The 25,851-nt window shown below is 47.4% G+C and overlaps 1 protein-coding gene across 7 annotated transcripts; it reads right to left on the bottom strand.

Moving 5' to 3' along the window:
• Positions 1 to 25,157, bottom strand: LOC133341431 (ribosomal protein S6 kinase-like 1). Of its 7 annotated transcripts, none has more exons than XM_061550056.1 (16): positions 25,001 to 25,157; positions 23,877 to 23,912; positions 23,308 to 23,428; positions 22,780 to 22,931; positions 21,930 to 22,031; positions 21,000 to 21,135; positions 19,110 to 19,502; positions 18,464 to 18,594; positions 16,454 to 16,540; positions 13,169 to 13,216; positions 11,425 to 11,557; positions 9,373 to 11,175; positions 6,618 to 6,707; positions 5,799 to 5,881; positions 4,551 to 4,646; positions 1 to 3,958 (listed from the first exon to the last, which is right to left on the bottom strand). In XM_061550056.1, the coding sequence occupies exons 1-16, from the start codon at positions 25,094 to 25,096 to the stop codon at positions 3,860 to 3,862; spliced, it is 3,606 nt and encodes a 1,201-aa protein (XP_061406040.1). In that variant the 5' UTR covers positions 25,097 to 25,157; the 3' UTR covers positions 1 to 3,859. The 7 variants fall into 7 exon arrangements, with proteins under 7 accessions (XP_061406040.1, XP_061406041.1, XP_061406042.1 ...); XM_061550057.1 differs by having other exon boundaries at positions 16,454 to 16,537; XM_061550058.1 differs by having other exon boundaries at positions 22,780 to 22,895.
• Between the last annotated feature and the right edge of the window lie 694 nt (positions 25,158 to 25,851).

Raw genomic sequence — 25,851 nt, 5'->3', positions numbered from 1 at the left:
CAAGTGAAACTCATTGACGGCATCAGCATACAACTCTTGCAGTGTGTGCTGGAGCGTTGTTGCGCACAACAACAAGTGAGTCACGCTCACCTTTCCAAGAGCACTTTGCTTATTAACCAATGCAGGTAGACAGAGGCAGTCTGTAAAATGATCTGCGATCGGCTGCTTGTGGGCCATGAAGTACACGTGCACCACACTCCTCGCAGAATCCCATGCAGTGGCGAGCAAGGTCTTCCCTGCAAGGCGCTCTGGCTTGATTTTCTTGGCTGTTGGGAGAAGCTGGAGCGACTGCCGTTCGGGGTCGTGTCGGTAAACTCCAGGCCTCGTCGCCGGTAGCGAATCGCCTACTTACAACTATGCCCCAGTCATTCTCCGCCCGGACAAGATTGTCAGGGGAAGTCACCGTTTGACGATCGCTCTTGATGCCGTGTCGGTGTCGTGGCAACCTGACGTGCACACATTGTCTATGGGACACTTTTTGCCTGTATCGAAATGATTAAACAATACTGGTCAACAAAAAAAAAATTTCTGGCCTGGACTTTTGCAGCTGTTTTAGACTAATTTCAGGGTGCTGATTCCAAATCTGATCTCAGATTTGCTCTATCACATCTCGTTTTTTTTCTATCGGCATACCCCATCTTCATTGATTTTACCCGAAATTAACTCTGTCACTTATGATTGCAAGTTGTTGCGAGTCAGTGACTGCTTTAGTATTAAAATATGGTGCTGTATTTTTAGGATAGTGTGTTTATAATATCATTTTATGTAGATATCCACATTTATTTAATATTTTTCTTCTGCAGTTTTTATTGAAAATGCAATATTTGATATATCAAAAACCTGATGTGATAGACAAAAACTGATGCCAGATTTGGAATCAGCATCCCAAAATTACCTTAAAACCGTTGGAATACCTTATGCCAGAAAAAGTGTGTTGACCAGTGTAATAGGCTTTACCATATCTGGCAATAACACAGGTTTTGAGATGTTCAAATGTTGAATTTCTTTCCCACCGTACATCACCAACCATGCCCATCAGAGGTGCATGAATGTTGAAATTGTTTTGCACCGTACATATTAAAAGGCATCAAAAGTCTGCATTCACCCCACATACTTGTGGCAACACGTGTGGTAAATGCAGACTTAATGCCTTACGATAGATGTCTTATTTGGTGTTTGAACATCTTAACACTTGCGGTGTTGCTGGAAAGGGTAAAGCCTATTCTTATTATTCTTGGTTCTTTCAGTAAAGTCACGTAGAAGGGAAATAATAAAATAATACAAATATAAAACAATAAAAATTCTCACGACGTTTCGACTGCAACACAATCATCATCAGGTGTGAAATCCACAGCAGCACCAAGTCTTTGGTGCTGATGTTAGGAAAAACCGCCACTTTTTTCAAATTTTCTTGCTGTGGATTTCACACCTGATGATTGCTTGTTACAGTCGAAACGTCGTGAGAATGTTTATTGTTTTATATTTTTATTATTTATTATTTCCCTTCTACGTGACTTTACCGAAAGAACCAAGAATATGAATCCCTGCAGTCACAAAAGCTATAAATCAAAACCTATTCTTATTGTTTCATTGCCTGGTTCATTGTTTCCACCGATCCCACGCCAATGCCAAAGGTGTCAGCTGACTTGGGCTGCGGTCTTACAAAACCGCGTGTCGCACAGCCTTGATATTTCCCTCGTTCACCGCAGTCGCTGGCCGCCCCAACCCTGCGGTCATCTTCAAGGGTCCGTTCTGTCACGACGGAAAATCAGCAACCTGCAGTATGTCCGTTGTCGCGTATGATGGTGCATTGTCGCGTTGTAACACTTTCCACTTGTGTTTGGAAATTAAATCATGGTTTCGTGTTCTCGTGTCAAAAATGTCGGGAGAGCACAATGCTTAATTTAATAATCGTCAGCATCCATCATGGTCTACCTGCAATAGATGGATATTGTACCCTGGCTCTATGGCTATACTCAACCATGGACTGTGAGCAGTTGTAGCAGCATCAGTGATCTCCGCTAAATCATTCTGCGCCAGGCTCGGCACTCTTGGTGCCACCCTCGTATGCGAGATGTTCACGTGACCCTTGGAGCCAACACATGTCCTCCATGCACCACAATGTTAAATAGTAATTCGAATCTTTAAACGAACATTACAATGCATTGATTTGAAGCTTTCGTGACTGCAGGAATCCATACTCTTTGGTCCTTTCGGTAAAATAAAATAAAAAATAAATCGCGACGTTTCGGGCGCAACACAAGCGCCCATCACCTTATTTTATACCTACGTGACTTTACCGAAAGAACCAAAGAGTATGAATATTACAATGCATTGAATTGCAGAAGAGGCAAATCGTTGCATGGCTAAATCTCAGATTCTCAGCATTTCGAGTTCTATTCAAAAGAATGCATTGGCTTTGCCACCGTGCCAGGAAATGCACTTCCCTAAAGTCACCAAGCCCAAGCAAGTACCAAGTTTCAAGGTATTTATAATTAACACAGGTGCCGATTGCTTGCAGATAAAAAAAGCGCCAAAACATGGGAACACTTTAAATTAATTCAACGGGCAGAAATCACCCTGCGGGCAATTGCCAAGCTCCCGGCACCACGTACTGCGTCAGGTTAGCGTCGGTTAGCGTTACAACACGGACCTTTCAGATATTCTCACAAGATAGGACATGCCCTTAAAATATGGGGCTAATTCACGAATGGGGGGTGCCCTCATGAATCCGTTTTCTTTGGAAAAGCCCAGTATTTTCACGAAGACAGCATTTTTGCCCATTTATAGCCTGTAATGCTTTACATATATATTGTTTTGCATATCATACAATCATGAAAAGCAATATAAAACCACCGAAAGCCACAGGCCAATTCTGGAACATGTAATCCAGTCCTACAGCAGTTACAGAGTACAGTGCTAAACTGAGACCGCCTGGCACGTGATACCTTCTGCGCAACTAACAACAAGGCGACGTCGCATTTGTGATGTGGGACAAGGCAAACACCTGCTCACATTCTCTTTTGAGGACACACAACGATCGAGGCGGCGCACACTGCACGCGTCACGTCATCGCCATTTAGCCAAAACGTGACAAGAGGCGGTGGGGGGGGGGGGGCGAACTTTTAACGGGCGTCGCGCGTCTCATCGTAACCATCCCCCCCCACCCCGCCCCGCACCCCCCCCCCCCACCCCAACCAATCGCAGCCGCGGAAAAATCAAAGTTACAAAATATTGCACGCGCAAATCTGAGTGCATTTTTTTTTCTTTCTTTCAGGAATGAGGTTACACGTACAGCACCCGCGCATGGCACACAAATAATAAAAACAATCAAAAGTTTTTCAGAGATCACCTTATCCCCCCCCCCAATGAGATATGTTCAGAATCAGTGACTGGGAGTCATTAGAAAATCACAGCAGAGACACTCTTCTAAAGCCTTTAGCTAATCATCTGTCTTCAGAGGCAGCCACATCTCCACGTTATTATTTTGTTCCGACCCACCTGAAGTGACGTTTCACCAGACACTGTGCAAGGACAATGTTCTTCATACGACAAAAAAAAAAAACAACACAACACGAACCAACAACATCATACCAGTGAAAACAACAAGAACGTACAATCGCGCTGGCTGTTGGCAACATTTCGACCGGACCAACGCTGTTAAAGTGCAGCCATCAAAATTGTAGTTGACCACTCCCGCCGTGGGCCACGGCAGCATTGCGGGACACCTTGCTCGTGGCGCAAACCGGGGTGGAGAGTGTCGGCCCTTGACGCTTCCGCAGCACATCTGGGCAAGACAAGGCGAGTAGTGGTGCGGCGGAGTGACTGGCCGACAGCAGCCTGGGCTCTACGTGGGCTCTCAGTGACCGGCCAGCCGGCCCCACTGCACCGTCGAGAAGAAGGGGTGCGCTCGAATCTCCTCCACTCCCAGCCGCTCCCACGCGTTGAACTGCAGCAGCTGCTCCACAGCACGCACACAAAAAAAAATTGATCCTGCGTGTTAACCTACGTAGACCGTTGGGGGCGGAGTGGGCTGTTAGCGAGCGGTAGTGAAGGTCGGCAAGGCGTGTGCGGGGGCAATGGGGGTAGGGCAACAGTGTGGCCAGCAACACGCCCGCCTGCGTTTCTCTCCCCAGTGTTGGATGTTTACACGCCGCAGCAGCTACTCATTCGACCAAGAGGAAGGGTTCAGAGATCACTTGCCACTGACGGTGGCCGTGGCCGGGAATCGAACGCAGGTCGCCGGCATTGCAGCGCAATGCATTACCTAACCGCCGTGCCACCACTCTCCACGACACATACACAAAACATGGGCAAGCATCCCGCATCGCCAAACACGTCCATAAGGCTTAAATGGCTGAATGCCAAATAAATATCCGTATACAAACACACACTCTACATGTAAGTGCAAACTAAACAGATGGATATTGCATGGCTAGTTGCATGGCAAAACCGCCAACGCGATGACTTTACACCCTATGGTTGCGCGCACGTAGTGTGGGTTTATTTATTTAATCATAAAAAAAGTATTATTCTGAAGTTAATCTCACCTGGCGGAGGAGCGAGGCAGCCTCTGGGGAGAGATGCTCGGGCAGGTGTAGCGTAGTGTGCGTTGTGATGCCAGTCGGGTGGCACATGTGCAGTGCCTGCACGGACGCTCGCAAAAAAAAAAAGCGGAGTCATGAAAATATTCGCGCGCCATCGCTTGCTGGGTCTTCCGCTAAGAAACATTAAGAAACGGAAGACAAAAGACAAAGACCTGAACTTAATGAAATAAAAGGCTTTGAACAAATCACCCAGAATGTCAATGCACAATCGGGTTGCCATAGGTGCTGCGGAGATATATTGTGGGCAGCAGAGGTCACTATAGCAAAATCCATTATTATTGTGCTGTGCTTCTATGGTCCCACGTCTATGCTCCACGCCCTCCCCAACCCCACACTGACCAGCGTGGGAGAATATGGTTAAATAACCCTCCAATAACCCGCGTGGTGTGGCGATGCCCTCATCTTGCAGCGGATTGTACATGCATGCATTGTAATCAAAATATATTCATGAAAATTCAGAAAGGTAATTTTCCAAAAATGTATTCATTCCCTTCAATAGCCCCTACCGGACACAGCACGCTTCGAATTAGAACGTTCTTGAATGTAATGAAAGACGTTCAGCAGACGTGGCTATATGTCGACTTAAAACAAACCCGAAATGTATTCTTTAGACAAAATATAAGGGCCTATATGGACGTTCATCTTGCTCACAGGCAGCACGAGTTGCTGTTTGGAAGGACGCAGACTTTTCTCCCCGTCTTATCGATTGTTCAACGTTTAATCGAATAGACGGCACCGATTTGAAACAAAAAAGTGAATTGAAAATCCGCTGTCCACCCCGTGCCATAACTTTCACCAACATCCTTGCCTGCGTCAGTGAAAGCCATATAAAATAACATTTTCTCCCCTCTTACTTAAGTTTGAGCTTAAGTATAACAAATATAGAATTGCGCCTTCCCACATTCGTCTCTCCGCATATTTTTTTTTTAAATACAACCCATCGGCCACAAACCCTTTCATCTTATCAGCAGTACTGGTTCAATAGACGCAAACTCTTGTCCGGTTTTCACATTCAGTGTCTCATCAGCAGTCAGGCTTGCTTGAACCAATGCCAGTGAACTGCCTGATGTTTATAGGCAAGGACCCTTTCCCGTAACTTATAAGCGATCTTGAAGAAAGTTATCGGTCGATTAAAACAATAGCGCGCATTCCTCTGAGTAAAGGGATGTTCAAGGGAATGTTTTGACAAACCTGTCCCGTCAGGAGTTCAAACATTATGGCACCAAGACTCCACCAGTCACAGGCCTCGGTCTCCTCAGCAATACCACCGACCTCTGCCCGACAATGCACAAGGGGGTACACATTACCCTCCCATCAGCCCAACATTACCACTCCCCTGTACACAAAAACAAATATCTGCTGTATAGCCTTTTAACACTGTTGGGGCAAGTGCTGTTAGCGTTGACATATGAAGGCTGACATGGCACACTAGTGGGTGGGTGGCCAGCACCATACCCGGCCGCCTTTGTCTCCCCAGTGGCGATGTTTACACACAGCACTAGGTGTAAATCTACCTCAGTGAGGCCCAGGACCGGTTCAAATATTCTCCAGTTATTGGTCGTGAGTGGGAAACGAACTCAGGTCGACAGGATGATAGTGCGGTGCGCTGCTACACTACCCCGCACAAACAAAGATCCCCCGTATAGCCTTAACAGACTGTAGGGGCAAGTGCTGTTAGCGAGCACCTATGAAGGCCGGAACGGTACACGAGGGGGTGGGTGGCCAGCACCACGCCCGACCGCCTTTGTCTCCCCCGTGGCAATGTTTACACACCGCACCAGGTACTCATTTGAGGCCAAGTCGGCCTAGGGGAGGCCCAGAACCGGTTCAGATAATCGTCACTGGTGTTGGCCGTGAGCGGGAATCGAACCCGTGTCGCCGGGTTCATAGCCCAGCGTGCTCACCGCTACACTACCGCTCCCCACTACCCTGCACACACACGCATGCACATACATACATACAGCGATCATCGAGTGGCTCGTGTCTGTCTAGGTCACACCCGGCACTCACCCGGGGCACAGTAGAACTGCTCCTGTGCAAGGCTGCTGCAGCTCCAGTCCACTTCGCTCCACTGGCCAAAATAGGTGAGCAAAATGTGTCCTGAAAGCACAACGCGTGGAAGGACATTCATCTCTTAAATGAACTGCGGGACGGACTGAAACACCTCGATTAAACATAACCAATAGGTCATGTAACCACCTGACAGACTCAGCCCCTCCTAACACAGCAATATAATCAATTAGCATTAATAGATTTTTAAAAATCCATTCCTTTTAGTAAAATTTTTACCATCTCTTTTGTGTTTTTATCAGTCTCGTGTGTGCAGTCTCATTCGTTACATGAGCAAATTATTAATTTCCAACAAGTTACAGTAGCTTATGAATGACAGCTTCTTACGTGCACAATTAAATGAGCAAAAGAATAGATTTTAATTGCGGCATCGTGACTGCGCATTTCAATCGAGTTTCTCGTTTTAAAATCACACCGTAACCTGAAACGCATGATTTTCACGTGACACCTGAATTCTTGCAGGCTGTTAAAAACTACGGCCGTTATCTTTCTGCTGTCACGGCCACCAATTTTTTCTGGAATCCACTTGTGTCCTCGGCTCTCTCAAGTTGGGGAGTCTACCATCAGGAGACGCTCTTCAACTCATGCTCGATGTCAATTACAGACATAAATGCAAACTGTGATTTGACATCTGTGAATTTTCAGATGTGAAATGTATCCTTTCGTTGTATTATTTTTAATCATTGCCGTCATATATGGGATGCCCCAGTGGCGAGAGGTTATCTGCCTCGCCTGGTATACAGGAGGGTCGTGGGTTCGATCTCAACTCTTGACGCCTGTTGTATATATGGAGTTTGCATGTTCTCCCCGCAGTCGCATAGATTTTCTCCGGGTGTTCAGGTTTTTCCCTCCAGATCCAGCATCAACATGCATTTAGAGTATTTGGTTGCTAGGCATTTCCACATAAGCCACTTCGTTGAGCTATCATTTGTGGCCAGGCAGCTTCTGAAAAAGAGCTGCATAGCTCAGTGGACCTTGCCTGCTAAAACAAAAATAGCTTCGTCTAGTTTGCATATTTTTCGAAATTATTCTATTGTTTTGATCGATACGTTAAGACAACCCTACAATTGTCTAACGTGTCTATCTACGTAACTCCCTCTGCAATCTTCTGCCATCGCCGATCCCCAGCCTTGTCAGGACACCTCCGGTAAAGAGGAAGCCTCGTAGTTCTTCCAGATTCAATCAAAGGTCGACGTGGTTTTTTTTATACGAACTTAATACCCGGGTGACGCACAGAGGACAAGTGACATCTCCGCTCCGTACGAGATGAGGGCGAAGCCGCCACGGAGCCATGCGAACTTGGGAGACGTCTGGCAGCGTGTCGGATTTTGGCAGAGGAGCCACCTCCGCCACCCCACCCCGCCCCCCCGCTGAGATCAGAGTTTCCTTTGATGCTACAATTTGACCTTGTATTGTGCGGCGCGACTACTGTGCAAGTATCCGTTTAGTATGCAGCCTATTGAGCTTCCCGCAGAAAGTCCGTATTGCACCTTTATAGATATATTTCGGAATTCACCCCCCCCCCCTCCCGAGTTTTATGCTCATTGCGCTATAGTGGAAAGGCAGCACATTTCGACGGCTGTGATCGCAGCACTGCGGAGGCAGCGAGGGTTGGCGGATCACACGAATGTTGTGAAACTCCCTTCCTGTGGGTGTCAAGGTGGTGCGATACCCTGGCTTGCCAAGAAAAAGGAGTAGAGCAGGTAGACTCATTTAGATCTGTTTGCATCTTGCGTGCGAGGGTTTTCTCTGGGTGCGCTGGTTTTCTCTGGGTGCGCTGGTTCCCTCCCACTTGTATGAACAGTCAAATTGGCTATCTTAAAATAAAAACCCAACGCAGGAACCTCCTGCAAACAAGTCCCTGGACTGTGTGTGACTCTCCTGGAGAAATGAATATTATTATTATTATTACAGGAGGGTAATGCGCACCGCATGGCAGTCAAGTTGTACTTTAGCCAAATTAAATTGAAAACCAAATTTAACGGGCCGTTTCTTTCGTGTGCAATCATTGGCGACTGGGCGAGAAACGTGCAACACTTGAGAACCCGTTTAAATCACGTGCCTGCCTGGGTTCGAACCCAAGATGGGAGCTGATTAACCAAGTCCAATGTCCAAGTGACAGTTTTACTATAATGGGTATACATTGTTGAGCGACAGCAACAACATACTTAGAATCTGCTTGTGCTAGAACACACGGAACATTTTTAACTTAAATAGAACTTAATCCTTCCACAACTACTACTAACACATGTATTAACCTTTTTGTCAATCCACTGCTCGATCGGGGCTTCCCTATGCCACGCTGGTCGTGGGGGTCACTGTGGGTCGGTGAAATTGGGAAGCATAGTCGTGGGGCACAGGAGTACATTACAACCATGGATTTTGTTGCACTGCCCTCTGCTGTCAAAACAAAGACACACAGCCACCAATAACAAACTGGAGCGTAGTGGTCACCCATTCAAGCACTATACAGGCTCAACCTCTGCTTAGCATCAGTGAGCTGACAAAATTGGTTGAATTCTACGGTGACCGAGTCAGAGTCATTACTAACAGCTACAAGTTAATAATTCATCGAAGGGTTAGGCCATGGAGCGATTTGGCCAACATTCTCTCGCGTAACCCCCCACACCGCTCGACACGGCCAAACAAATTAAACGGTCACGTGCAGGGGCGTTAAAGTGAGCTCAGTGCGGACCCCTGTCGTCGAGCAGGATGTTGGAGGGGTTGAGGTCGCGGCAGATGAGGCCGTGTTGGTGGAGGCCATCCACTGCCATGACCATCTCGGCGGCCCACTGCCGCACGCAGCCCTCGGGCAGGCAGGTCCGGCACTCGGTCGCCCGCGAACGCGCCTCCTCCAGCTCCCGGAAGACCTGAGAGACGTCACGAGACCGCGTCGCCGCCACGGCAGACGCATCAACGTCGTCGTCACCGTCGTCCTCCTCGTCGGCGTGTCGCCGTACTTCCGACACCGGCAGACTCTCCGGGCAAGTGGCGGTGGGCGCAGTGGCGATTGCCTCGGCTTCGGCACGGGTGGCGTCGACCCAAGGCAGCGCCACCGCCGCCATCGCCATCGTCGCCGCGCTCTCCAACAGGCCCTGACTAGCGTACACGTCTCCAAACGTGGCATTGCCGTTGTCCACGTTCGTCTTGGTGGAGTGATCGTGAGAATTGCTCTCGAGTCTTTTGTCTCCTTCGCGGACACTGTCGACCACCGTGCCGAGGTCGGAGTCTGCTTCGACTCTCCCTTCGTCGTTTGTTCTGCTCACCTCCGTTGTTGCGTCAACCGCGGCGCCCAGAGCCACGTCGGCACCGGACACAACTCCATTACTGTCTTCCTTAGATTCTATTTCATTTGTAACATGATCGTCGCTCTCACCACAAACGGCTATCATCCCTGAGTGACGGTCCTCCTGTTCACTCTGTTCCACACCGTCTGTTACACAGAGTAGCGTGGAATCCGTCGCGAACAAGTCCGGAGTTCCTATAATTTCTTGCGCTCCGCTCGCCGCCGATTCCGGGCGAGGTCTCGCGTAGAAAGTTCCCACATCGCTTCTCCCACTGCCGTGGCTGAAAGTGTCCTCTTCGGCAGCTTCTCTGAAGGAAATGATGGGAATGACTTCAGAGGCGGAGTCAGACTTGTCGTCAATCACTCCAGCGTCCACGCAAACGTCCAGCTCGTCGTGCATCCTTTTCATCATCCTCTCGTTCTGGGCCACCACGTCCTCGATCGTGTCGCTCGTGTCCCGGCCATCGGCCGCCTGCGCCGCCGACATCCTTTCCGAGCTGTCCACTCTGTCGACGAAGGGGAAGTCGCCGCCGCTGTCGCCGCTGTCGATCCTGAACAGCTCCATCGGGCTGCTCTTTGAATCGCGCAGGTGGTCGCCAGAGCGGGGTGGCTCCGCGAAGACGTCCGAAATGCCTTCGGCCGGGAAAAACACGTGCTCCTGCAGCGTGGCGGGCGAGCACAGGCTGTCCGAGCTCAGATGCGACATCGACTGTCCGCTCATCTCCTGGCACTGAGAGTTCGAGTCGGCCCCGTCCGTGGCGGCGGAGAACGCGTTCACAGGCTGAGCCACCTCCTCCGTCACCCGCTGCTCGGCCTCCTGCTGGTACTCCTGGAACAAGCTGAGGTAGCTGTTGGAGTATTCTCTCTCACCGGAGTCTGTGGACAGAGAGCGGTCGTCACCTTTCACCTCCGAGTCATCCAGCTCCTCGTCCTCCTCCTCCTCGTCGCCGTCTTCGGAAGTGCTACCGTCGTCGTACGAGCTGCCCTTGCTGATCTCGGTGATGTCAGCGAGCGGGGCCTGGGGCGGCTCGGAGGACGAGGCCGGCGAGGACGTGGCCACTTGAGGGACGAGGAGTGCGGCGACGCCTGCTCGCTGCCCGTCCGAATCCCTGCTGGAGTCTGTGCCATCCGCCTCGGCTTCCCTCGCGTACTCCACGCTCTCCTCGGGGCTCCGGTTCAGAAATCCGCTCACGTTGGACCACAGCTGTCCTCCTGAAATGACGCGAAAAGCCAGGCTTGCGAAGAGTGTCACCGATGTTGCTGTGAAGGCCACTGCACGGGTTTTTACTTATCCCTTTAATTTAGCCAGAAAAGCCTCCGTGAATCTTAATAATATTTTGGATGCTTCCTCTTGTGACACGACACCGATAGCAAAATCTGGATAAAAAAGTGTAAAAATATATACTTGAAATATATGTATATACAAGGGTGGAGGGGGCATGCAGCGATGCCACTACCAACCGGTGGCGTAGCGCAACAGCAGGAAGATGGAGTCCTCGGTGGAGAAGTAGCGGATGAGATGGACCAAGAAGGGCACACTGCGCACCACCACCGTCTTCTGGATCTGGCTCATCTGGCTGCTCTTCCTAAGCCCCTAGAGTGGAACGCAAGCATCAGTTGCCCCACTTCCAGAGGTCAGGGGACGCGGGCACTGTGAAACCATCAGTATCATCATCACCAGTCTGAGTCAATCTACTGATGGATGAAGGCCTCCACAAGCTGCTGCCATCTCTCACAATCCCACGATCGCGACGCATCGATCCACCCAATGCCCGCACTGATTTCGTTCATGAATTATTTGGTTCACTTCTACATTTTAATTATTATTCAATTTAGGCTAAATGTGTGTGGCACAGTGGTCAGCGCACTCCGCTAACAAATCAAGCTTCCCGAATTTTGATTCCTAGCCACCGCTACCATGGATGGCGAGCGATATATGAACCATTTTAGGTGCACCACTTCACCTACCAACATTGATCAGAGTCGTCAAATATGGTCGTGGCCGACACTGCGTAGCGAGGCCTTCACCCAGCAGTGGATTGACAAAACGGTCGTCAAAAACATTTCCAGCAGCCTTTTTACATAAAGACAAGAGCACAAAGTCACGCGAGGAGATGTTCAAGGCTCAACAAGGACAGACGGTGGAGGAGGGAGAGGAGGGAGGGAGGGAGGGAGGGAGGGAGGGAGGGAGGGAGGGAGGGAGGGAGGGAGGGAGGGAGGGAGGGAGGGAGGGAGGGAGGGAGGGAGGGAGGGAAAAAACATGGCAACACAGACAGAAGCGCAGCCGGTGTCGCCTGGGAAAGGGAGTAAACGCGAAGGAAAGAAAGGAGCAGGTCGTCAGCGAGTCCACAAAGCCCACATTATATGCATTATATCAAGGCACTAAAGCCCGGACAACACAATAACAACCCCAACGTTCATAATAGGGCGGGTTCATTACAATTTGGCATGCGCAACGCGCATTTCAAAAATAGCGTATTCCAGTGCCCAACGTGAATGGTTTTTTTTCATACCCGAACCATGCCCTTAATCAACCAATCAATAATGACAACGGAATCAGTAGTCGCAGTTGTTCACCCCCTCCTTTTTAGACTCAACTGAACTTCACCTGCCAGGCAGTGGCCTTACTCTCCCCTTGCCATAGCTCGTACAAACAGGCCCGCTCGAAACAACAAAGCCAAAGATCCCTCAGTATCACCTTAATATACTGTTGGGGCAAGTGCTGTTAGCGAGTACCTATGAAGGCCGGAACGGCACACAACGGGGTGGGTGGCCAGCATCACGCCTGGCCGCATTTGTCTCCCTAGTGGCAATATTTTTACACATCGCACCAGGTATTCAACTGAGGCTTAATCCACCTAGGAGAGGCCCAGGACTGGATCAGATAATATAATCGTCACTGGTGTTAGCTATGAGCAGGAATCGTCGGGTTTGCAGCGCAGCACGCTAACCACGACACTACCACTAGGAACAACAAAAAAACGCACCCACAAAAAAACAGACATTCAGATGACTGCGAAAGTTTCCAACGCTTAGCACGACCCCGCAGAAGCCCCGTGTCATTCTGCTTCACAAACCTGCCGGACTTACAGGACGAGCATGGGCTACGTTGCGTTCAAGACGGAGGCAAAACAACAAAACAACGAAACATCGTGCATTAATGAAATACGCCACGTCATCACAGCCAGCGTGCGCTTTGTCTTACCTTCATGACGAACGTTTCCCCGCTTTTCGGGTCAAGCACAAGCAGCACCTGGCCACAAAGGGAACATGTTGTGACCGTTGGGGAGACAAACCTTGACCCTCCAAGTACTGGCTGCTCCCCTCATCTTTATGCGCGCTCATCCATATTCGCAACTTTAGACCCGGTGAACGTTGCATTTTAAAGTTACGAGCTGTTATCCTATACGGCATATCTGGACCGTGCTTTGTATCTGCCAGGGATTTGTAAAAAGAAAATGTTAATATGTACACGGCTACTGTATATTATTATAATGTAAGCGCGGTGTAATGACATGCATCTTTAGGATGGACCATACGGTCACTTTATTCACCCGCATGAAAATAAGCCGAGTTGTAGATCACGCAGATTAAAAGCAGCCATCAATAATTGACGACTTGTTTATTAAAATGACAATAAGAGAAGATGTTAAACGTTCTTTAAAACCAGGGTGAACTTTGAAAGGACACGTGGCTTAATGCGGCCGCTTGCATGGGCAACAGCACATGAGACTCGGACAAAACATTTAAATCAATTTCACTCAGGAACAGCTCTGGGCAACAACTGTCCGAAAGTGAATTGGAGCACAAAGTACACGGTGGAGTTTTTTCCGCGCGTGTGCTTTATTTGTTTAATTTTTCTGAATTTCTTTCAGGAATTCGCCAATTACAGCTCACCTACTTTACATCAACGGCACCAACGTCCTCGCACTTTCGTAGCGTTGTTAACTCATTGCTCAAGAAAATTAGGCAGAAGCCCCGATCCACCAAGATACCAAAAGGCCGCGAGCGCGAGTAATCGCGTCTGCCATGCACCGCTCCACACAAACCATGGCAGATGCGGATACCTGATCCACAAATGGAAACTTAAAAAACTCTCCAGTAGTATACGACTGTGGTCATCCAGAACAGAGACCATACAACATATGAAGACGCCATGCCCAATTGACAAATACTAAGAAGACATCATAGCGATACACACTCTGATAATTGTTTTTTTACCCTTTAATCTGGCAACAAAACTGACACCTTTTCTTGGTTCTTTCGGTAAAGTCTCGACAGACCTGTTCTCCACCTGAAGACGGCTGCTTGCGTTGTGGCCGAAACGTCGTGAGAATTATTTTATGTTTTATTTTTATTATTTTATTTTCCTTCTACGTGACTTTACCGAAAGAACCAAGAAGATGAATCCCTGCAGTCACGAAAGCTTTAAATCGAAATATGACACCTTTTTTACAAGGAGTCATGTTTGCATTGACCACATTACCTGCGGTCAGAATGCAAACAAAAAACACAACTCTGATCATGTATGCACTGTCCTTGAAATTGATTGGTCCACACCCGAGACAGCTTTTCTTAGAGCCTAATCTCACATGGTGTTGGACCAGATGACGCCAAAAGGCACACAACTCAAAGACAATGCACCATCAGAGTATGAGAGCTCGGGGTAAGCATAAAAAAAGGCTTCAGTTTTGTTGCCAGATAAAAGGGTAAAAAAACAATTATCATATTTTGCTACTGGCAAAGGAGGTTCTCCAATGGTGATACACACTCCATTGCTCCTGACGTGGTTATCTGGCTTGACCACCTGAACGTGAAACTGTAGCTGTTGCTCAGCATCTACATCAGCCGTACAAAAGAAGAAGATGTTGATACACGAGCGGGCCATTTATTAGAAAGAAAAAAATTTACTTCAAAAAGATGGATCAATATGCACATTGTATTAAGAATTCTTGAAGAGAGCTCTTTGTCAATCCACTGTCGGATGAAGGGCTCGCCAAGAATTTCAGTCGTTGGGGCTGTTTGACCATACTTCACCACGCTGGTCAGTGCAGGCTGGTAAAGGCGGGCCGATTCATATAACACTCGCCACTGATGTTAGCAGCGGCCAGGAATCGAATTTGGTTTGGGGCGCCAGTTCATATCGCAGTGCGCTAGCGATTGCACCACCACTCTCCCCCGCTGGAGAGGTTCACAGTGCATGGCCAACAGCACATCGCCCTCGTCACATGTCACCATAGCGATGATGGATGCGAACAGCGCCGAGTTCCCCGCATGTCGGAGGCTGGACGCCCAGCGTGCAATATTTCCACACAGTCAAAAAAGTTCAAGTGATTTCCTCTTCAAATGAGCAATGAGGCATATCGGTGCTCATCTCCTGTTTACAACTCGGAGCCATTGGTGTAAATTTGGCGTTCCTATGGCAGGGGTGTGTTTATGCATAGGACAAACACTGTTAACGTCCCCACAAAATAGTGCCTATGTTATCGGCTGAAGAGGGATGATGGGCTGAGTCAACCCCCAACCAGGATTTGAACTCGCAACCTTCCTATTGCGAGCTGCTCGCTCTACCGCTGAGCCACCTGGACACAAATCAATCTATCATTAACAAAAAAATACTATTATTATTTGTATAATCCATTAATCAATCTCTTCGACCAATCATTTCAACGCTATTCCAGATATTTGACTATTAAGCATTTAGCATGCATTTGACCATTTCAGCAATGCATCACCACTACCAAGCAATGCATATGAGCGGACTCAAACCAGCCCTGGAAAACATCACGTGCGAGCGCGTTCAACGGAGGTGCGCGCATATTGATTGGCGCACTGCGATATACACACCCTCCCCAAGTTTCACAGATGTTCTTTTGCAACTTACCGTGAGTCTCTCAGTCTAATGATGCCTTACCGAATCAAGCAAGCAGCCTGGACTAATCCACATTCACTTTGGAAAGCTTTGCCGGCTGCCAAGCATTAATTTGATTGCTCAGTGAGGCTCTTGAACTGAAGAGACCTCACATGAATGCAGACATGAAATTATGGTTTTCACTCAAGCTTACTACATGTAACTAACATTCCATGTTATGCAGTCCCTGGAGATTTGAATTAATCCGCATTTAGATCTAAAAGCACTTCCACTCTGCTGCTGCTGATGGAGAGATTTATTTGCAAACTCTATCCGTAGGCATAAAATGTTTTAATATAAATGCTTTATGAAAAGGAGGCAAAGAATGTGAATTATGTTTTTCAAACCATCTGTCTACAACGAACAAAAGTATGAAGATTAGATTTTTTTTTTACACATAGCTATGCATCCTTAAGCCCTAAAGCAAAAGTCGAAAACTGCATCTGATGCTGAAGCGTTCCGTCACATTTACTTAACGTGGGACTGCACGATCATAGAACACTACGTATATTTTTCCAGCGTACACGATAAATAATGCAGACCCTAAGTGAATGTGGTACGTCACAAATAACGACTTACTTTGCCTATGACGCCAAGAACTCGGAATTTTTTTAGCTCCTCCAATGGCGAAGCACAGAGGTTCGGAGGTCCAAAGCTCAAACCCTGCTGAAACAAGATGCTTCCGTTAAAATCACCACCGGCGACCTGAATCTCAACGCACGCGCATTCAGAGCCAATGAGTTACAAGAACGACAACTAAACTGGTCGATGCGCATTGCACGTGCATGTGCGGATCTTTTTATCAAATCCACTGCTTCCTTCCGATATTTTTGGTGGAGGGCAGCACTATGGTACAGTATTCCATTTTTTATTGCACTTCCCTTATGGTGTCCACCATGTAGCCTCGCAACCTGACGTGTGTATGGTGGTTGCCCACCCAGGCGCTACTCAGGCCCAACCATGTGCTCAGCTCCTGAGATCCGATGAGATCGGGCGTATTCTGGATGCTACAGTCACAAGCCGCGTGTTACCGAACGGCGCTAAATATCAAATGTGGGGACGTAAAACATCCTGCACTAAAAAAAGAGGAGACAAACAGCTATGGTGCAGCCCGCGAAAGTGCAAACTGTAGACAAGACGAACAGCTCAATTTCTGCACACGGCCAAAAAGGACCTCACCTGAACACTTTACATCTGTGTTAAGGACCTTGCCCAACTATTGCGTGCACAGTGCCAGACCAAGAAACATTCGTGAAAATTCCGAGTAGATGCGTTTGTACATACAACATAAGTTCATGGAGAAGATGAGACGTGGAAACAGGCAAGCAGCAGCAGAAGCAGCAGCAGCATAAAGCAAGAGAAAAGCAAGAGGCACAGGTCATGTGCCCACGTAAAAGACAATTCTGGGCAGGTCTTCTCAGTGTCCCGTTTGTGAGCAGCATCCAGTGATTAGAGCCCATGCTCGCCAATTACTGTTACTTGTGTTCTGTTCTTAAGCGCAAGCACCCATTCATTACTAATTGTCTTGACAAGATGCGCCAATCGCAGGACATAAGGTGGCTTTTCTTCAACGCTGGCCTGTTTACTCCGCTATACAAAAATGTGCACCCACAAACAGCACTGTCCCTCCCGTCCTTCTTAATACAGTCGGCGCATTGAAAAACTTCTTATTCATGTCAAACAATGGTCATTATTTTAACAAGACGTGGCCTGTTCTACTTCGACCTACTTTCTACGCGGGTCTCCATTCCGCACTTGTCACACACATCAACGGAGAGTGAACGAGACAACAAATTCACCACGAGCCAATTGGTCGAGACGAAGGTTTGAGGAACGGTAGGCTTTTCAGTTTTACGAGAAGGCAAGGGTTATATACCGCATGTTTACCCTGTGTAATGCTCCACATACCAAAATTGTAATGCTATGTAATATAAATCAAAAACCACTTTAAACATTGGAGCCGATGTCTAACAAGTGTACAAAAGTTAAGCCGACGATGACCCACATTTGCGTCCACCTGCGATTGAAATGGGGGGGGGGGGGGGTTTGTGGCCAAAATAAAACTCAAATAAAGAACACTGGGATAAAAAATGTAGAGGCTGGGCAATGCAAACGCTGCCCTGTAGGCCGGGAACATTGCTTCATTTAAAATAGATCAAAAGGTAGATTGAAAAGTTTGGAAAGACGAAGGGAAAGGTGCATGCTACGAATTACACCAGAAGCACACTTGGGCAGCCTTCGTTGCCAAAAAACATGATGGCCTGTGGTCAAGCCTAACGACTGAATGCAGCCAAAGGAGGGAACACATTACAACTACCACACAGAAGGAAGGATGACTCGGTCAATGCGCACGAGTGAGATGGATTGCTCCACCGTGCGACCTTGTGCGTTGGCGACAGCAGTGGTTAGATCACGGCTGATGACGATCATTATGATTTTGTATATTGTGACCCACAAATCATGACAAGTAAATTGATTGTGGGGGGGGGGGCGGTGCATCAATCCATCAGGCAGTATCAGGCATCATCATCACATACGCAGTGTCAGAAAGAAAGGAGCGACAAAAACACACTCGCGCAGGGCATGTACCCGGTCAGCCTGTGCCATGGCCCCCGTCTCCGGCAGGGCCTGCAGGTGGCTGGTGTAGATCTCCTCGGCGTGCAACAGGTATTGCGCTGTCTTCCTCTTCACCATGTCGCGCCGCACCGTGTTCGTGTCACCTGCACACACGCACCACCCACCGACGAGTCTCACCCACCACCGACGCTTCGACCACGCACCGACAATTGAGCTATTAATGTGGGCTGACAGAAAGTTGGCATCATTATCACCTTCCTCGAACGGTCGTTATTTTGATCAGTGCTGTCAAGAGGAGGGAAAAATATATATTTTAATAAATCAGAGTTCTTGGCTCGAAAAAGAGACGACAGATGGCTGATAAAATAATATATTGTAGGGGCCGCGACCGGTATTTAGATATACATTTGCGCGTGGTACACAAAATAAAGGTGTCCTCTAGTCTAAGGGGTCCCTGATAAATCCTTTCTAAATCCCCATGTTTTCGCGCAGCACAATGGGCAATATCACCTTACTGAGAGAGATGCACTTTGCCCACTCTTTAAAAAAACATTCTGCCAAGTGAGCAAAATGAGCTGGTGACATCTGCATTCAATCACCGTCTTGTTATTCAAAGCCAACGTGAAATACACACGTATGTTCCTGCCAGACAGCGTACCTTGCACGCCCTGCAGGAGTAGGTCAACGCCCATCTTGTAGGCATCGAAGGCACCTTGGTAGTTCCCGAGCACCTCCTGGGCTAGCGCCAGATGGATTTGCTGACTGGCTACCACCAGGTAGTCGTCTTTCCCTCGACCGGCAGTGGAGAGGCTGAACAGGCTGTCCTGCCGGCCCATGGCTGGCCTCCCAGCCCCGGCGCCGTCTGGCCAATCATCGGCCTGGTCGTCGCCGGGAACGCCGTCCGGAGATAACGGCGATGAGAAGGGGGAGGCGGGAGGCTCCATCTCCCCGGCGGTTGAGGGAAGGTTCGGTAGGAGAATGTCCGCGGTGGCTTCACTCACCCCGCCTCCCGTCGCCGGGCCGCACACATCCAGCCCACTGCAGCCGGACCCTGTGCAACATGGCCACGTGCAAAAACCGCCAGCGGAAATGACAACACGTCCTGCGATGAAGAATTGCTTAACACTTATAACAAAAAAATACAGGGAAGTAAAAAGTACGCGATGGGAACGAACTGCACACACGATATTTAAAACACCAACTGAAGGGTGTATTTCTTAAACGGTAGGTACCGTACTTTCTTTGTGTGTAAATAGTGTAAATGTTTACTGTATGTATGTTTAACTTCTTTCGTACCTTACGTAGTAAACCATGCTAACCCGAGGTGTTAAAATTTTCATATACAGTAGAACCTCTGGTCATGAACGCTTCTGACCACGACCAAATCGGGTTACGACCAAAAAATTCACAACATTTTTTAATCTGGTCACGAACACAAACTCGGGTGGCGATCAAACACGGCTGCGGCTGATTTCCCCTTCCGCGCCATCTTTTTGTAAGCGCCAAATTTCCTGTTGTTTGTTTACAAACAACACAAAGCGTAACAGTTATGTATATAACTTTTGTTATATAAAATTCATAGTAAGATATTAATTTTGTGAGTGTAGTCATACCCCTCCCCCCTCATTCAAGCCGTAATTTAGAGAGCGAAAGCGCTGAGTACGTAAATCGCTAACATAAGAACTCGTTAATCTCTTCTCACATCATTCATACGATGATGCGGTGAAGTAAATGTTCATACGATATTATGGTGAATGCTTCCAAAAACAATACTGTACCAAAATTTTACTGTTAACTTACTTTCAATAGAAACATGAATTGCTCTCATGAATATTCTCTCTCTCTCAGAATCGACCGACTGATGTAGTAGACGAAACAATCAACTTGTTGAACGATTTTAAACCTTGACGCGGCAATGTTAGTTTTCTCTGTTGTTCAAGGTTTTCTCAGTGTTATTCAATGTTTTTACATTTAGTTTACTATTACACTGTGAATTCTATGGCATAATTAACTATTTTTGTGCTTAAAAATCTTTAAAAAACAATATTTACATACAGTTCTCGTAGGAGTCTGGAACTGATTAATTGTATTTACATACAATCCAATGGGGAAATTAGGTTCGAGTTGCGACCAAAGTTATGGAACGAATTATGGTCGTGACCAGAGGTTCTACTGTACACACAATGTATACAGTGTGCAAATATGAAAATGTCATATGTTTGATATTTGCAATCAGGGCTCAGTAAAATTTGAAACAGTGGCTGGCACAGTTTCCAAAAGCAGATACAATAATTTTCCATCCCAGCCACCATGGGGCATTTTCCTCTGCGGCTGAAGTCGATCAATAGAATTGGCATCCGTGCAAAATCAGTAAAGTAGAAAAGCTTACATTTCAGCCTGCAATGTGGCACTCCCTCGTTAAGTAAAAAGCACTTGCTCTTTGGTTTTGTCAATCAATTCATAGATCGATGCTGACAATAAAGCGTGACTTTTTGCTCGATTTGTTTTCAATTTCACCCTGGGATTCAAGGTGTCGTTGCCAACGCACCCGTGCCGCTTGCCGCGCCAGGCGCTGGGGAGGTCAACAAGATGTCGGGAAGGTCGGGCAGCGTGTCCACACTCTCCGTCTCTTCGTCTCGATCACCGCCGTCCTCCCTCGCGTGCGATGACAGCGGGACCTTGTCCTTGGTGGATCAGAGAGGAGACGACAGCACGAGCATTATTTATCCAGTACAGTGTCGCTGTGACGCCCTCTGCTGATGAATTACGTTCAAGCGGCGGACTGAGCCTGTTCTTGCAAGGGCACTTATCTGCCCTGAGCTCGGAATGATGTGACGTTAAGGCATACCGCAGAAATTATGCTGCAATGTTGGCAACTGAAGGCGGTACAAAAAAAATAATTGCTGTACTGTAAAGTCTATATTCCCACGTCCGTGTACCCGGCCTTCATCGACCCACATTGGCCAGTGTAGTGAAGTATGGTCATATAACAAACAAAAAATACTGGTTGGAGGGACAAAACTGGAAAGCATGTTAGTATACATATTCCTCGGACAATTATTGAAGGCAGACCAGGATGTTGAACTTATTTTGCACTGTACATTGCCAACCAGTATTTCCTTGTAGCATGGCGAGACCAAGAAATGCTGCCAACTTTGGGGGCATCATCGATCACAGCCAACGATTGACTTATGAAAAATTAACTTGAGCAGGATATATCACTCGAAGGGATAACAGCAGATAATCGAGACTGACGATGGAATCGCAGCCAGGGGAGGGAACACGTTCAAGAATACCACTTCCCGGAGAGATGGAGCGATGTGATCCACCCACGCGAGAGAGCGATATGGACTGTGGTATCACAAGACCGTGAGAGACGGAGATGGCATGTGGAGGCCTTCATTGAGCAGTGGATGGCTGATGCTGATATGACAATTACAAAGCTGCAAAATTACAGTTGTTGCATTCCCTGTGATACCTGTAGCCAGTCTTCGGGTCCCTGGTGTAGAGATTCAGAGAAAGAGTCGGTTGGGCTGTCGGCTGGACCAATTATGTCCGATCCTTCGTGCTTATCACCACCCTGTTAATGGAAAACGTGCTCTAGTTTACATTACTGACTTCATGGATTTGTTAATTTAGGGAGCATAAACTAGCAAGAGGATTACATAAATACTCGGTAATAGTGAACACTACATTTTGTATGCACTCGCACCCTATCAGATACCCATGATGCAAATCAGCACATGATGCCTCAAAATCACTGGACGTCTCCAAACAGTAAGGACAGAGTTTAAAAAGCCCTACAGGATTAAACGTAATGTTTTTATTCCACAATACATTAACACTGTCTAGGCTCCACAAGATACACTTTTCCCCTATTACAGGGTTCTTAAACTATTATTCCAGCAGTCCACAATAAATTATCATATTCTGGTAGGCCACGTGACGTAATATGCCATGTGTAGAGATGTTATGACATCAAGTGACGTTATAACACCTAAAACACGTGACCGCTGATCTGTATTTCAACTCCAGGTCTGTCATATCTCGTCTAGAGCTCTTGAATATATATCTCGACTACCACTCTATCATCACACTCGTCTGTATCTCTCGACTACACCTCTCTAATGTCTACCTCCTGATTATTTATCATTTAATGCACTCATCTGGATTTCTCTATCTCTGGCGAGCCACACGTATCTCTTGAAGGACCCTTGCTCTCAGCGGGTTCACACCAAGAGCTTTCGCAGCCCACATGTGGCCCACGGTCCGCCATTTGAAGAACCCCCGATCTATCAGAAGCATTTCCGTATCAATCTGCCGCACACCTCAAAGAACTCCTGCAGCTGCCGACTGTTGTAGAGGGACGGGATGTTGGCTGAAAACTGCAGCAGGTCCTCGGCGCACTGTCGCCTCTCCTCAATCACGGAATCCTCAAAGCGTCCTGTGCAAGCAAGGCTGCTCATAGCCTGGCAATTCACTTACAATGTATTACAAAAAGAACTCAGCTGCCGATAACGATTTTTTTTCTATATATATCAAACAATTTTAATTAGTTGATTAGGGGAAGACTACAAAAGTTAATGGACTAGGTAAAACAATCTCATGATTTGTCAAGATTCATGTTCGTGATGTAGTTGAAGATTCATTTAAATTTGTCTCGTCTGGTCTCACTTGTATAGTATGTTCTGGCTTGTTAATTCTTATTTTCATACATAAATAGTATATAATTATCAAAATCAATCATCAATTCTTAGACATTATTTTATGCATATACCATGAGCATAATGACTTAACATAATCAATGTATCGCTCATTATATTACCACGGTTTAAGTCAACATTATTTATACTCACCAAAAACAGTTGCTTTTGCAAAAGGTGGAAATTCTTCAGACCTCTGGAAAAGGTTTCGATGGATCATACACAGCTCCTTGTGCAGCTTCTTAATATCATTATATCTCTTCCACACCACTATCTGCAACCACAAATACAACAACTTGAATTTCCGCAAACCTCCGATTAGCAAGGTTGGCTGTGTAGGGTGCGAAAGAAGTTCAACATACATGCATATATATATGAGTGCATCATGCCATATAATGACACCCACGTATAGAAACTGCATAATCTAACGAGTGGATGCATTGGCAAACAAATCATTAAATATGGAATCCATAGGCAGTGCAACACAGTCCAATGTTGTACCGCACTTCTATGTAACAACATATAATTAATCCGTACTGACCAGCGTAGTTGACCAACATAATAAAATATCATCAAACAACCCAGATGGCGTGGGGAGGTCCCTTATCCAGCAGTGGATTGACAGCACTCAAAATTCACCAGTTTCATCCTGGAAATTACTCAGACACGGTGTGGTACTGAAAGAGGATGAGAGCTCACGCAGAGGTGTACCGATACAGTACCTCTTCAACCTTCTCCGGATTCTTTCTTGAAACAATCTGTCACGGTGCAACAGATACATTTACACAGGGTGTAAGGACAAGACACGCGATGCTGCAAGTTTCTGGTGACACTAACACCCCCTTTGCAGGGTAATGAACCTCGGGAATTAAACACACAGGATGGAAACACAGACTAATCAAACAAAGATGGGTTGACATCTATCGTAGATGCGCAAACTCGCGAGTGAAGGAAGAAAGCCTGTTTGTTTTGAACAGTGAACATGTCAATCTTTCCCTGCATGTTGATCGCCACTTGCAGTGCAGATGTTTTAGTTTTGTTTCGTGGCAGGGTGGAGTGGTGATGCGGTGACCTAGGCCACTTGCGATTTGAGCCAAGGTTCGAATCCTGGCCACGGCTCACAACCACCAGAGTGACGACTGATATCTGAACTGGGTTTTTGGCGCCCCATCTCCCTTCACCATCCAGCAATGACCAGCGTGGACCGACACAGAGATCAACATCATTATGCGCAAGATGCTTAATTACCACCCGAAATAGTGGCGCAGTGGTTCGTTTACTGGGCTGCAAGCCCGAGATCGATACCTGTTCACGGCGTACATCAGTGGCGAGTAACGTCTGAAGCTGACCTCGGAAACCCTAATAAACTAACCCACACTGACCGGCGTAGAGAAGTATGGATAAACTATAACCTGTGACAGGACAAGAGGAGGCCTTAGCCCAGCAGTGGATCGACAACGGGCTATACATTAGCATCCATCATCAATGCACTTTTAGAGGAAGGCCTCTCTCCAAGACGCTGCTATACCTTATCACACCATTCTACAATCCACTATTGCCGGTCTGCAATATCATCAACCTTAATCAAGAGTGCAAGTGCATGCTAAATCGTTGCATTAAATGACGTGTAAATCATCCTCGCGGAATTCTCGTTTCCTGCCGCGGCCCACCGAACCCACCCCGGGCTTGCCTAGCCACCCCAACCGGGGTACATCGCCCCTGTGCGGCAGGGCCGGTCTAGGCAAGACCGAGGATGCGCTGGGCGGGGTGAGTGCTCCCAACACCTCCAAACACCCCCCCCCCCCCCGTCCACTCGTTGTTGTTGTTGTTTGTTGTTGTTGTTTACCCGGGCGGTGACCTTGTAGACCGTGTGACCCTTGTCATGTCGCCGCGGCTCTGTGACGGTGTAGAAACGCGCCAGGTCGCCGCCGTGCTGAGGCATCGTTCGGGGCCGCGGGACTCAGCGCGCCGCCGCCGCCTCCTCCTCCTCCTCCATGGCCTTGAGCCTTGGCAGGGGCACGTGGGAAGGAAGTCGGTTGAGACAACAACAGCAACAACAACAACCAAAACAGCAGCAACAACCAAACAGCAACAACATTCGTGAATAACATAAAAACTAAAAAAATATGTATAAAAAAATTTTCTATAAAATTTATATAGTCGACGTTTCGGGCAATGGCCCTGCTTTTGGGCACACGCGTAAGGAGGACAGCAGAGAGATAGAGATGAATCATAAAGTCCATAATTATAGGTAAGATGTTGTTTTTGGGGATAGATGGCGTAAATATATAAATGTTGTCGTTAAACCCGCCACCACCCGACACAGCCAAGAAGTAAGGGTTTGTCACGTAAGCAGAACGTGGCCAATTCGTTCCTAATACAGCACACCGGTGTGTTGGAGAGCAAATCCACAAAGCCACAATATTTACAATCTGAGTACGACGTTTCGCCAGTAATTAAAACTAGCATCATTAGGTGGACAGACACATTTGTTTTCATATTTACGCGATTTAATGCAAAACAACCCTCTGTTATGGATATCGGTCGCGAAATCTTACGTGTTGAACTGAATCACAAGGGTTGGAACTTCACTTATTTTTTTGTGTGTCCTAACGTATAGCCATACCTGTCAACCCCTTATCAGTGCCTAGCTTATTACAGACCAATTCCGACCTTATTGGTCACCCCCGTGCCTTT

The sequence above is a fragment of the Lethenteron reissneri genome, chromosome 11 (genome assembly GCF_015708825.2).
Source record: "Lethenteron reissneri isolate LAM-NWPU_2019-01 chromosome 11, ASM1570882v1, whole genome shotgun sequence".
In the NCBI taxonomy this organism is placed as follows: Eukaryota; Metazoa; Chordata; class Hyperoartia; order Petromyzontiformes; family Petromyzontidae; genus Lethenteron; species Lethenteron reissneri.
The sequence above is the reverse complement of the archived record's forward strand: the minus strand, read 5'-3'. Positions and strand labels throughout refer to the sequence as shown.

Excerpts from the sequence above, each read along its gene's own strand:
- LOC133341431 (XM_061550056.1), bottom strand. The coding sequence starts at position 25,096 with ATGCCTCAGCACGGCGGCGACCTGGCGCGTTTCTACACCGTCACAGAG. Across the intron at positions 21,136-21,929 it reads GACCCGAAGACTGGCTACAG|GACAAGGTCCCGCTGTCATC; the intron begins GTATCACAGGGA and ends TGATCCACCAAG. Across the intron at positions 6,708-9,372 it reads CATCCTGCTCGACGACAGGG|GACACATTTTGCTCACCTAT; the intron begins GTCCGCACTGAG and ends TTGTGCTTTCAG.